The sequence below is a fragment of the Monodelphis domestica genome, chromosome 4 (genome assembly GCF_027887165.1).
Source record: "Monodelphis domestica isolate mMonDom1 chromosome 4, mMonDom1.pri, whole genome shotgun sequence".
Lineage (NCBI taxonomy): Eukaryota > Metazoa > Chordata > Mammalia > Didelphimorphia > Didelphidae > Monodelphis > Monodelphis domestica.
The window spans coordinates 73129845-73144120 of record NC_077230.1 but is presented as its reverse complement, the minus strand read 5'-3'; the positions used below and the strand labels follow the sequence as shown (position 1 = coordinate 73144120).

At 36.8% G+C, this 14276-nt stretch overlaps 1 protein-coding gene across 1 annotated transcript in view; it reads right to left on the bottom strand.

The window, feature by feature from the left end:
• Positions 1-14276, bottom strand: part of TMPRSS7 (transmembrane serine protease 7) — a 110197-nt gene that overhangs the window by 54250 nt on the left and 41671 nt on the right. The window contains exon 9 of the mRNA XM_056793455.1: positions 10661-10773. Within this exon, the coding sequence (XP_056649433.1) occupies positions 10661-10773 (113 nt within the window). The remainder of the gene's footprint in view (positions 1-10660; positions 10774-14276) is intronic.

Sequence of the window (14276 nt, the reverse complement as noted above, 5' to 3'; positions counted from 1 at the left end):
CCAGGTGCTGAAATTGGGATCTTTGTTAAATCTCAAGTTACTGACAACAATACCAAGAACAACCAGTCCATTTGTTATAATGTAGGTGGGACATTCTCTTGCTTGGCCTACTCATCTGAATACCTTTAAGATTATTTTCTCCACTTTTTTTAGCTGAACATTAAAAAAATATTTTGCTGATTACAAATATATCCCACTAAAAAGCTTTTTGGAGGCAAAGTCTCAGCAAAAGAAATATCCATTAGAAAGGGATACATGACAAAATAGCAAGTAATTTCCCTAAGATTCTGCTCCAAAGCCTGTAGTCCTATTGATCTGACCAGGGAGGAATTTTCAATGAACCAGAAGGGAAGCCACTGAAAGGATGAAATTATTTTGATGAAGTATTTTTCCCCTAAATTCTAGGAAGCTCTAGTCTAGGTATTGGCTTCTGGCTTAAAAAGTATACCTTCTCTAGAGATGGTATAAACTTTATACAAAAATATTTTTATCTGTGCTTTTTGTGGTAGCACAACATTGGAAACTGAGGAGTGTCCCTCTGTTGGGGAATGGTGGAACAAATTGTGGAATATGATGGTGATACTATGAGAAATGATGAAATGGTTGATTTCTATAAGAACTGGAAGGACCTGCATGAGCTAATGTGGAGTGAAATAAGTAGAACTGGAAGAACATTATACATAGTAACTGAAAAAATGCGGGATGATCAAATATAATAGACTTTGCTACTAACAACATTGCAATGATCCAGGACAATTCTGAGGAACTTATGAAAAGAATGCTATCCACATCTAGGGAAATAACTGTGGGAGTAGAAATACAGAAGAAAACACATGATTTATCACTTGTTTATTTGAGTATATGATTTGGATTTTGAACTTTAAAATATGATTCTATTACAAAAATGAACAGTGAAAAAAGGAGAGAGAAAAACTATACCTTCTTGATTCTCAGTCTAACTTCAAAAGTTTCATAATTGAAGATATATCCAAGATGCCATTGCAAGTGGGAGTTTTGGGTGGTCAAGAGAATGTGTAGTAGGGAGGGGAGTTAAAGATGCTCAGAACTTAGGACACAGAAGTACTCATCCTTTCACTTGGGTTTAGTGAAGGAGGAGCCACCAGTATCACAACTGTAGCAATTGATTCTGTTAGACCACCACATTATATACTTCTGCTAGATTTTTCTCCCTTCTGTTGCAAATTTTCACCATATCCCAGGATTCCTGAGTCAAGGGAGATAACTCCCTGAGCCTTCTATTTTAGTCCCTACCAATTCTAAAAGTTGGACCTATATAGATTTGGGGGAAGGAAGGGCAGTCTTTGTCATCTGCTGGCTGCACTTCAAGGGTCACAGGTTGACTCATTGAGAGAAGGGTCAACTCTTTCCTATAACTGCACAGAGCTTTATTTGGCTTAAAGGAAAACCAACCATATGAAGGTAAAGTCTGACCTAAATAGAAAATAGGATCCTGATGTCTCTTCTCCTGTCTGTTTCTTATTCTGTCCTCTTCTCAAAGCTGGTCTGGGATCCATTCCCAGGATCTCTCTCACCAAACACACATGCCAGAATTCTTATTTATTGCTCTTCTGTGATCTCATTAAAAATTGCTGGTTATAAACCAGTTCCAAAGAAGCCTAGCTAGAGCCACTCTCAAAGATTAGCTATCTTCCCAGACTTCTACTTCCCACTCCCAACAATAAGGTTGAAGTATGTATATCAATAATAAAGATCATCCAAGGGCTGGTGTTTCCATCATTCTTTGTCCAATCTAATTGGGCATTTATTATTGGAGAGTAGTGAAAATGAGTGTAATTTGAGACCTTACAGCTCAATGAAAAGAACTATTTCTGTAAATCATAAGATTAGTTCAAATATAATCCAGATAGTCAGTGTTTTGGCCCACATGGGTGAACCAAGGAAGTAATCTTTTCAAGTATCTTTTCTACAATAATAAAATGGAGGTAATAGTATTTACACTATTTTTTCTCAGAGACTTATTCTGATGTTAGCCTTAAAACACCTCATAATTTTGGACTATTATACTGCAAGGAACAGGCCTAAGATTTTCTTTTTGGGTGGGGTTTGGACAATGCCTCCAGATTCCCCCCACTCCTTCCCTTAGCTGGGTTCCAAATTCTCTCCCTATTGGTACTTCCACCAAAAGAATTTTCAGAAAATGGAGATCTACACTTTTCTTTCCTGGCCTTCTGGATGAGCATGAATGAATGAATCTAGGAGAACATATGAAACAAGACTACAGAGTCATAGAATGGGGGAGTTCTGTACCCCCAGGTCCTACACCCATCTAGCTCATCTCCATCAATTCCTTTAACCAATCCCTACAGACCTAGTGTCTCAATTAGGTTCTTCTACCAGGGCTGCTGATACTTGGACTATGGGCCTAACCAGAAGGCAACACTAGAATGCAGAACTCAACTGTGCAAATACTAATCAAGAGATTCACCTTAAAGGAATCCCTAAAGTGCAGGTTAACAAGGTGAGGAACCCAGCGCCCCAGAGAAGAAGTCATAGTCATTTTGAAGAAGAGTGATAGAATCAGTCTCAACACAGAGACTACTTGGTTCAAGCAATTGGTCTATGGACATTTAGCCAAAGGTCCTTAAAAGACGCAATAAGTTTCAGAGAAAAGATGACTGGACTTGGAGAGTTCCATCTGATCTTACAGAACTAGATGGCCTAGATTCAGCTTTAACAAGATTAAGATGTAATTGGGAAATATTTAACAAAATGAATTACAATGTGATAAAACCTAGCTAATGTGCATGTGGCTTTCTAAGTCAATATGTGGCTCTTCAGGGATCCTTTTGAAAGAGTAATGATCCTCTTTTCTTTTTGAGTTTGGAACCACTGTTCTAGCAGAATATCTATATTTTTTAGGAAATTTTCCAATAAGTTCCTTGGGGTATAATGTATACTACAAGAAAAATGTCTTTTATTCTACATGCCATGCCATAATGATTGGTTTGTCCTTCATGAAGCACAAGCATGAAGGGAGAATTCTTGTTGTTCAGTTGTGTCTAACTCTGACCCTGAATAGCATGAAAAATCTATCAATGAGGTTTTCTTAGCAAAGATACTGAAATGGTTTTTGCCCTTTCCTTCTTCAATGGATTAAGACAAACAGAGGTTGAGTGACTTGCCCAGGATTATGCACCTAGTAAGTCTCTGACACTGGATTTGAACTCAGGTCTCTAACTCCAGACCCAAAGCTCTTTCCACTTCACTACTTATCAGCCTTTCAAGAAAGAATTAATCTAAATTAATAAAAATGTTTCTGGAAGATTTGTGCAAACTACTGACATAGGCAGAATGTTTATTTTGTATGTAACCTCCTACACTCAGATAAGAATGATTTTCACATGCAAAAGTAAAACTTTATTATATTCTTAAGTGTAAAAACGATTCTTCTTTCACAGAGCATTCAAAAAACAAGTGCCATGTTGGATTTGGTCCACTGTAGTTGTTTGTCTAACCTTGACATAGAGTACTGATTTTTACTTCACACTATTCATGGTATTATAATTAATATCCAATGAAACATCAAACATTGTGGCTGTTTTGTATAATAGAAACAATGTAAGTAGGTAAAATCACTAGTCTTTAGGATAATTGGTTTGTCCTCCATTATTAGTTAACAGACTAAATAGCAGGATTTTTTGTTATTGCTGTTCTTAAGAAATAAGAAAAGTCAGAGGCAGAGTCAAGATGGTGGCCTAGAAGGAGCAGAAGTTCAGACCTCTGAATAGCCTTCCTTACCGATCACAATCTGAATGATCCAAGGGGACTGAAAATCAAATCTAACAACATGCCAGAGCCAAGGAACCCTCCTGCTGGACTCAATTCAAAAGGTAAGCCGCCCCAAAATCCGGAATCCAAGAATACTTGGGTTTAAGGGGAAGGCAGAAGGAAGGTCCCAGGACCCTTCCCCCCCACACCTAGAGCTCTAAGTATACTGGCAGCAGGAACCTCTGGGCAGGCAAAGGTGCTGGTCTGGAGGGTGTACCTTGTGGGCAGGACCGTGCCAAGCTCAGAGCATTGAACATAGATGGTGGGGAAGGAGCTGGAGAGGGAGCATAGAGCTGGCAGCCTGGTCAGAGCTGTAAAGATTCTCCATATTGCTCCAGCCTTCCAGGACATTTTGGTCTCAGAGCACACCTAGCCCAACCCAGCTAAACTTAATCCCATTAAAAGTCTTTAGAGCTCAGGGAAGCCCAGGCTCCAACACCCCTCCCTCACTGACTGCTGGACTTTAATCTAATCAAGAGCCTCCAGAGGACAGGGAAGCTGAAACTCCAACAACCCTCCCCCCACAGACTGCACTGAGAGATCTTCTGTCAAAGATCCAAGAGGGGGGACTGACAGAAGCCCCCAAAACCAAAAAAAAAATCAGAGGAGCAAGAGCACAGACAAATACAGGGGGCAAAGAAGGGGATAAATATGAGCAAACAACAGAAAAAGAAGAAAGAAATTACAACAGACAGCTTCTATACAGTGAACAGAACAGAGGGGGAGGGATCAGCAAACGATAAATCAGAAATCCCAGCAAATTGGGTACAGGCTTTGGAAGAACTCAAAATGCAATTCAAATCATGACTAAGAAACACCGAAGACAATTGGGAAAAGAACCTAAAAACTAAGATAAGTCATCTGGAAACAGAGGTACTTGAACTAAAATGAGAAAATAGTATCTTGAAAACCAAAATCAACCAGCTGGAAAATGAGGCAAAGGAGATGAAAGATGATGCAAAGAAGATAAAAGATGAGGCAAAGAAGATAAAAGATGAGGCAAAGGAGATGAAAGATGAGGCAAAGAAGATAAAAGATGAGGAAAGGAGATGAAAGACAAGGTAAAGAGGATGAAAGATGACCTCCAAAGAAAATCAGACCAGAAGGAGAAGGATGACCAAAAAGCCAGGGATGAAATCCAGTCTTTAAGAACCAGAATACAACAACTAGAATTAAGTGACCTCACAAGGCAGCAGGACACTATAAAACAAAATCAAAATAATAAAAAAATTGAGGAAAAATATGAAGCATCTCATTCACAAAACAGGATTTAGAAAACCGTTTAAGGAGAGACAATTTAAGAATCATTGGTCTACCAGAAGACCATGACAAGAGAAAAATCCTAGACATAATGCTACAGGAAATTATTCAAGAAAACTGCCCCAATATTCTAGAACAAGAGGGAAAAGTGGGAATGGAAAGAATCCACAGATCACCTCCTGTACTTAATCCCCAACTGATAACACCCAGGAATGTTATAGCCAAATTCAAGAAGTATCAGACCAAAGAAAAGATATTACAAGATTCCAAAAAGGAGTCATTTAGATACTATGAAACTACAGTGAGAATAACGCAGGATCTGATCACAGAAGAATTACACTTAGAGGGGATGGTGACAAACTGTATAGGATGAAATAACAAGACATAAATAGGTATATAGATACATGCATGCATAAATACATATACATGTATATAAATATACATATACACACACATATATATGCATATATATATACATACAACTAGAGCTAAAAAGGAGGTTAATACTAAAAGAAATGGGAAAAGAAACAAATGGGGGTAATTGATATGTCACAAAGAAGGTCATGGTGGGAGGGGGGAGAACATCAATACACTGGAAGGGTAAAGAGGTTGGAGATAGGAAATACTCAACTCTTACATGCTTTGAAATTGACTCAAAGAAGGAAGAACAATCCAATCCATTGGGGCAGAGAATGGATTCGCACCCTGGGGAGTAGAAGGATAACAAACGGACTGGTGGGGAGAAAAGCAGTACAAGGGAGGGAGAGGATGGGAGGGTGGGGGTAGTTTTAGAAAGACTACAGGAAAAATAAGAGGGGGAATAAGAAGGGAGGGGTAGAAAGAGAATTAAATAAGGGTGGGAACTAGGGGGACTGGTTAAAAAAAAACATGAGAGTAGAAGGAAATAGTGAAAGAAGAAAAGGCAGGACCAGGAGTAGAAATCAAAATGCTGGGAAATACACAGCTAGCAATCATAACTCTGAATGTGAATGGAATGAACTCACCCATAAAATGCAAGTGAATAGCAGAGTGGATTAGAATCCAAAACCATAACATATGCTGTCTACAAGAAACACACATGAGGAAGGTAGATACACATAGGGTGAAAGTAAGAGGATGGAGCCAAATCTATTGGGAATCAATAGATAAAAAGAAGGCAGGAGTCACAGTCATGATATCTGACAAAGCCAAAGTAAAAATAAATCTAGTTAAAAGAGATAGGGAAGGTAATTACATCCTGATAAAAGGCAGTATGGGCAATGAGGAAATATCAGTACTCAACATATATGCACCAAATGGCATAGCATCCAAATTTCTAAAGGAGAAACTAGTGGATCTCAAGGATGAAATAGATAGAAAATAGAAATAGATAGAAAAACTATACTAGTGTGAGACTTGAACCTTTCTCTATCAGAACTAAATAAATCAAACCAAAAATAAATAAGAAAGAGGTAAGAGAAGTGAATGAAATCTTAGAAAAATCAGAGTTAGTAGATATGTGGAGAAAAATAATTAGGGACAAAAGGAATACACCTTCTTTTCAGTAGCACATGGTACATTCACAAAAATTGACCATGTATTAGGGCATAAAAACATTGCAAACAAGTGCAAAAGAGAAGAAATAATAAATTAAACCTGCTCAGATCGCAATGCAATGAAAATGATAATTAGTAAGGGTACATGGAGAAGTAAATCAAAAATAAATTGGAAATTAAACAATATGATTCTCCAAAACCAGTTAGTTAAAGAACAAATTGTAGAAATAATTAATAACTTCATTGAAGAAAATGATAATGATGAGACATCCTATCAAAACCTATGGGACACAGCCAAAGCAGTACTCAGGGGGAAATTTATATCCTTGAGTTCATATATTAACAAATTAAGAAGAGCAGAGGTCAATGAATTGGGCATGCAAATTAAAAAACTAGAAAGTGAACAAAATCAAAATCCTCAGATGACAACTAAATCAGAGATCCTATAAATCAAAGTAGAAATTAATAAAATTGAAAGTCAAAGAACTATTAATTTAATAAATAAGACTAGAAGCTTGTACTTTGAAAAAACAAATAAAATAGACAAAGTACTGGTCAGTCTAATTAAAAAAAGGAAAGAAGAAAACCAAATTAACAGTATCATAGATGAAAAGGGAGACCTCACCTCTCATGAAGAGGAAATTAAGGCAATCATTAAAAAACTATTATGCCCAATTATATGGCAACAAATATGGCAATCAAGATGATATGGATGAATACCTACAAAAATATAAATTGCCTAGACTAACAGAGAAAGAAAGAAATTACCTAAACAACCCCATATCAGAAAAAGAAAATGAACAAGCCTTCAAAGAACTCCTTAAGAAAAAATTCCCAGGTCCAGATGGATTCACAAATGAATTCTATCAAACATTCAAAGAAGAACTAATCCCAATATTATACAACCTATTTGACAGAATAAGCAAAGAAGGAGTTCTACCAAATTTATTTTATGACACAAACATGGTACTGATCCCAAAATCAAGCAGGTCAAAAACAGAGAAAGAAAACTGTAGACCAATCTCCTTAATGAATATAGATTCAAAAATCTTAAACAGGACACTAGCAAAAAGACTCCAGCAAGTGATCACAAGGGTTATTCACTATGACCAGTTAGGATTCATACCAGGAATGCAAGGATGTCAATATTAGGAAAACCATCCACAAAATTGACCATATTAACAAGCAAACCAATAAAAATCACATAATTATCTCAATAGATGCAGAAAAAGCCTTTGACAAAATACAACATCCATTCCTATTGAAAACACTTAAAAGTATAGGAATAGAAGAAGGACCTTTCTTGAAAATAATAAACAGTATATGTCTAAAACCATCAGCCAACATCATCTGCAATGGGGATAAACTAGAAGCCTTCCCAATAAGATCAGGAGTGAAAAAAGGATGCCCATTATCACCTCTGTTATTTAGCATTGTACTATAACACTAGCAGTAGCAATTAAAGAAGAAAAAGAAATTGAAAGTATTAAAATTGGCAATGAGGAGGCCAAGCTATCACTCTTTGTGGATGATATGATGGTTTACTTAAAGATTCCTAGAGAATCAGTCAAAAAGCTATTCGAAAAAATCAATTATTTTAGCAAAGTCGCTGGATACAAAATAAACCCACATAAATCATCAGCATTTCTGTATATCTCCAACCCATTTCAGCAGCAAGAATTAGAAAAAGAAATTCCATGTCAATGCATGCCCCCAAAGCTTGAGACTATAAAAATGATGCCACTAATTGTTTAAAAAATTTATGGGAATTTACTTAATGATTCTGTCTGATTCCAGGACAAGATATACACAAAAGAGCCATTGCATAGGGCCAAAAATAAACCAATCCAGGATGGATTGATGCACTTCCAAGTCAATACAAAGGACTTGAACCTAGTGTGAAGACTCATGGTTGCTATGTTTAACATTTGTAAAGACATAGGCCTTCCTTGTGTCCACACTCACTCTGAAAATAAAGATGAGTGTCCCCAAACGTGGCTCCTATTTGGCTCCTATAATCTGGTCCCTTTTCTGTCTTTCATAGTGTGGCAAACTTTCTGTAGTCCTGGCTACTGACTGGGTAAATGCATCATTGCTTAGATCATTTAATAGGGCCCTGATTCAAGGACCTGTTATAGATTTATTTTTCCTTTACTTGGAACTTTTACACATAAGACTTTGATAGTCTATATTTTCATCCAGAAATTTTCTTTTTTATTTGGATTTTTCTGATGTCTTTTTAATTTCTCTTACCAATTGTTTCATATACTTCATAACTCAGCCATGCAGCCCTAAGTGATCCTGTGTTTTTCAATCACCCTTTTAATGGGGAAATGTAAAAATATTATTATTTTAAATTGCAAAATTTAAATTCCTTTTGAGAAGAATTTTAGGTAAAGAAACATGATACCTCTCCGAATACAGAAACTGAGCTGCTTGGAGAAGACACCATGAAGATGCCTGCAGACCACAAGCTGCATGCAAAGATCAAGAATGAACTTTGGGTGTGGTTGATTGAACATTTATTTGTATCTATACTTTCATGCCAAAGGGGACTGCCCCCTAACTAGCTTTTTGTCAATGTGTCCAGCAATTATTGGTTTTGTTTTTTCCCCCTCTTATCCTCAAATTATTGTAATCTTTAAGTTGATTATGTTTTCATGATCCTTTGGGAAAAGCCTTTTTCCCACAGGATCATATGGAGGAATGTAAAAATGGAGATTTGAACCCCGGACTTCAATTCTCAGTAGTCCTTGGTAGCTCCCAGAGTTCCCCATAATCTCAGGTGAGGTCATTACCTGGGCCATGAGAAGAGAGGGGTTTTTAAAATGGACTCCACCTTCTTTTCTCTCTCTCTCTCTTCCTGCTTGACCTTCCAGAGACACACGTCTCTCATGATGTAGTGTAAGTGAATGGGCCATTCAGCCCTCCTAGGCACGTGCTTTCTTATTTTGTATTTTCTTTAATTCTTAACCTTTAATAAACCTTTAAAAATATAATATTTCTAGCAGAAAAAAACTAATTTTAACTGCTACACAAGGGGCATGAATAGGCAATTTTCAGATAAAGAAATCAAAACTATTAATAAGCACAAGAAAAAGTGCTCTAAATCTCTTATAATCAGAGAAATGCAAATCAAAACAACTCTGAGGTATCATCTCACACCTAGCTGATTGGCTAACATGACAGCAAAGGAAAGTAATGAATGCTGGAGGGGATGTGGCAAAGTGGGGACATTAATTCATTGCTGGTGGAGTTGTGAATTGATCCAACCATTCTGGAGGGCAATTTGGAACTATGCCCAAAGGGCGATAAAAGAAAGTCTACCCTTTGATCCAGCCATAGTACTGCAGGGTTTGTACCCCAAAGAGATAAGGAAAAAGACATACAAAAATATTCATAGCTGCACTCTTTGTGGTGGCAAAAAAACTGGAAAATGAGGGGATGTCCTTCAATTGGGGAATGGCTGAATAAATTGTGGTATATGTTGGTGATGGAATACTATTGTGCTCAAAGGGATAATAAAGTGGAGGAATTCCATGGAGACTGGAACAACCTCCAGGAATTGATGCAGAGTGAGAGAAGCAGAACCAGGAAAACATTGTACACAGAGACTGATACACTGTGGTACAATCAAATGTAATGGACTTCTCCATTAGTGGCAATGCAGTTACCCTGAACAACTTGGAGGAATCTATAAGAAAAACCACTATCCACATCCAGAGGAAACACTGTGGGTGTAAAAACACCAAAGAAAAACAATTGCTTGACTACATGGGTTGAAGGGATATGGCTGGGGATGTAGACTCTAAATGAACATCCTAGTGCAAACATCAACAACATGGAAATAGGTTCTGATCAAGGACACAATAATACCCAATGAAATTGCACGTTGGCTGCAGGAAGAGTGGGTGGAGGGGAGGTAGGGAAATAATGTGATTATTATAGCCAAGGTATAATGTTCTAAATTGACTAAATAAACTAATTAAAATGGAAAACCAAAACAAAACCAAAAAATAAAAAGAAAGAAATAAGAAAAGTCAAGGTACCTGTACCTGAAATTTCCAAGTGCACTTGCATTTTGGAGGATAATAACTTGGAAAATATGGACTTGAAATTTTCCCCTCAAATCCAATGCTCTCCTTGGCTAATATTGTACTCCCACACTCTGCCAAAAAATGCACAGAAATTAGAATTTTTTATAGAAACACACCACAACAAACATTTTTAAGCCCAAAGCATTTATCACAGCAAACACTAAATTTAATCAGTGCTGGCTTGAATTCTAATTTTGGTTTTAAAAATAAGGACATAACATTTGGAGCCCTCAGTACCAATAATTTTTTTCAGAGATTATGGGAGCTGGGAGGAGTTTTAGAGATTGTCTATTCTAATATCCCCAATTTTGTTGTTGCTGTTCAGTTGCTTCAGTCATATCTGATGCTTAATGTCCCCATTTTGGTTTTCTTGGCAAAAATACTGGAGTGGTTTGCTCATTTTACAGATGAAAAAACTTGGGCAAACAGGGTTAAGTGACTTGCCCAGGTTTACACAGCCAGTAAGTGTCTGAGACAAGAATTGAACTTAGTAATATGAATCTTCTTGACTCCAGCCCTAGTACTCTACTACCCACACTGCCACCTTGTTGCTCTATCTTCAATTTACAGTTAAGGAAATGGATATTTTGGAAAGAGGAAGTGACTTACCCAGAGTCACACAGTCAATTAGTGGCAAGATTGAGATTCAAACTCAGATCTGCTGATTTCTATTCCAGGATTCTTTTCACTATATCATGCTATCTTTCTTCTAAACAGCTATTCTCAATCTGTGGCACTGAGCACATCAATGACCTCAGGCATACCTGTCCTGTTGGCACATTGAACAAAAATACATTTCAAAAGTTTGTAATCAAGTTTGGGGGAAATTTTTCTTTATTGTTCACTTAAATCACATGGAATTTTAAAATTAATTCTATTATAATATATTCAGGCTCAAATATATAATGGAATAAGGACTACAGTTTAGGAGCAGTATATAAGGAAAAAGCACTGGAGAGGTCAAGAAAATTGAATTCTAGTGCCAGAACTTCCACTAACGGTGTAATGTTGAACAAGGAATTATATTTCTCTGGGCATTACTTTCCTCATCTGAGAAAAGAACAAGTTTGGGTGAAATGCTCTCTAAGTTTCTCTAAGGAATTAATTTTTAATATATTTTCTCAAATACATATAATAAATATCTCTTTGGTCTATTAAGTCAGATCCATGGAACAATCAGCCCAGTATTATGACCCTTCAGTGGCAGCTAGGCAGTGGAGTAGCTAGAGTGATAGGACTTGAATCAGGAAAATTCATCTTCCTGATTTCAAACCTAGCCTCAGACTCTTACTAGCTGTGTGACTCGGGGCAAGTAATTTAACACTGTTTGCCTCCATTTCCTTATCTATAAAATGAGTTGAGAATGAAAATGGCAAAGTGTTCCAGTATCTTTACCAAAAAAAACTCCTCCAAAATGGTGTCACAATGAGTTGGACACACCTTGTTTTTTTTTTTTAATAAAACCACACCTTCTGTCTTTTTTTTTTTTAACCCTTGCCTTCTGTCTTTGAGTCAATACTCTGTATTGGCTCCAAGGCAGAAGAGTGGTAAGGGCTAGGCAATGGGGGTCAAGTGACTTGCCCCGGGTCACGCAGCTAGGAAGTGTCTGAGGCCAGATTTGAACGTAGGATCTCCCATCTCTAGGCCTGGCTCTCAATCCACTGAGCTACCCAGCTGCCCCCCATACCTTCTGTCTTAGAACCTGTCTATGCATTGGTTGGAAGGCAAAGAAGTGGTAAGGGCTAGGCAATGAAGGTTAAGTGACTTGCCCAGGGTTACTCAGCTAATAAGTGTCTGAGGCCAGATTTGATCATAGGAACTCCTGTCTTCAGGTCTACTGCTTTATCCACTGAACCACCTAGCTGTCCCATGGACACATCTTATTCAAAATATTCAATAACTAGGACTGCCAAGGGAGATCCTAATCAGAAGGAAAATACAACCTTAGTATACAAGATGATATGAGGATGGAGACATGATAGACCCATCATTTATTAACAGATCACATCCCATTAATAAATGATGTTATTCTGGGGTGGGGAGGAGGATACAACTGAAATGACTGATCAATAACGACATAGTGACAGCAAGTGGATGCTTTGTAATACATCCAGGACCTTTTCTAAGAAAGGTAGAGATGTGCCTCTAAGGTATAACTTGTCATGGAACTACTAACCATGAATTTATCTCAAATGTCTTTAAAATCATTAAGCTTCCCAGAATTATTACCTGATATTTACGGTCAAGCCTCTTTTGTTTAAGCAAAAACTATTTTTACATGAGTTTCAAGTTGTGCCACCACAAGGTCATTGATGATGTCCTAAACATAATTTTCTTATTTGTAAATATTGGTCATATTTTCCTTCATCCTTCATCTTTTTAATACGAATGAGTTCTTAATCAAGTCACCATTTTAGAAAAGTTTATAACAGGCTCTTGGCTTAATCTTCTGAAGCCCTTCCTCAGAAACTCATCTATAGATTATTTAGAGATTAAAGAAAAAAACTCTGTATCCTAAGAGTTTATGCTTAGTTTAGAAAATTCCATTAAACAGCTTATTGATATATCAAAGGCAATTTCCTAAAAAATCTGTTTACTTTAGTTTATATATATATATATATATATATATGAAACTTTGACTTTTTCAGCAAAAAAAAAAACATTGTTAAAAATTAAAAAATAAAGATGCTTGTTTTGTGAGAATTAAATGTTCTCTTTGTTGGAATATATACTTATATATTTATATCTATATATAGCTGTACATACCTATATCTATATATAATTTGTTGTTGAGTTGTTTCAGTTGTGTCTAGCTCTTTGGCACTCATTTCAGGTTTTCTTGACAAAGAAAGACACTGGAGTTATTTGCCATTTTCTTCTCCAGCTCATTTTACAAATTAGGATCTGAAGTAAACAGAGTTAAGGGACTTGCCCAGGGTCACAGAGCTAGTAAGTGTCTGGGGGTCAGATTTGAAATCAGGAAAAATGAGTCTTGTGACTTCAGACCTGGCATTCTACCAACTGCGCCTCTTGACTAATTTTACATACATATGTGTATATGTACAAATACATGTGTTCCTACATGCATGCATATATCCAACATATACAGGCTCATTCTGGTTTTTAAAAAAACTATGAAAATATTCCTCATTTTTGGTACAACCATTGTTCATGTAGATAATAGAAAAATACTCTGAATCAATCTTTTCTATGCACCCTCTCAATGAAAAAAATGGACCTAGTTTGTTGAAGCAAGTGGGACCAAGAGTGAGCTATTAGCCTGTCTGGACTCACTCCATATTTTACCTGCCCCAGGAGGATTCTATAAGTGTCTACATGTATTTTACCCAAAGTATTTCAGAAATATGGTTAAAGGGACTGTGGTTATCCATAGTTAAACAATGCTTTGTTACACCTGGTTATACAAAGCTTTCTATAGATTGGACTGATCTGGAAGCAGACATATTGATCGGTTATGACTAATGATTCAGGAAAGTTCAATGATCATGTTTATACTTGTATGTAGCATTGTAGAAAAAAAATGGCATTAAAAAATAAAATAGTACCCAGCTCT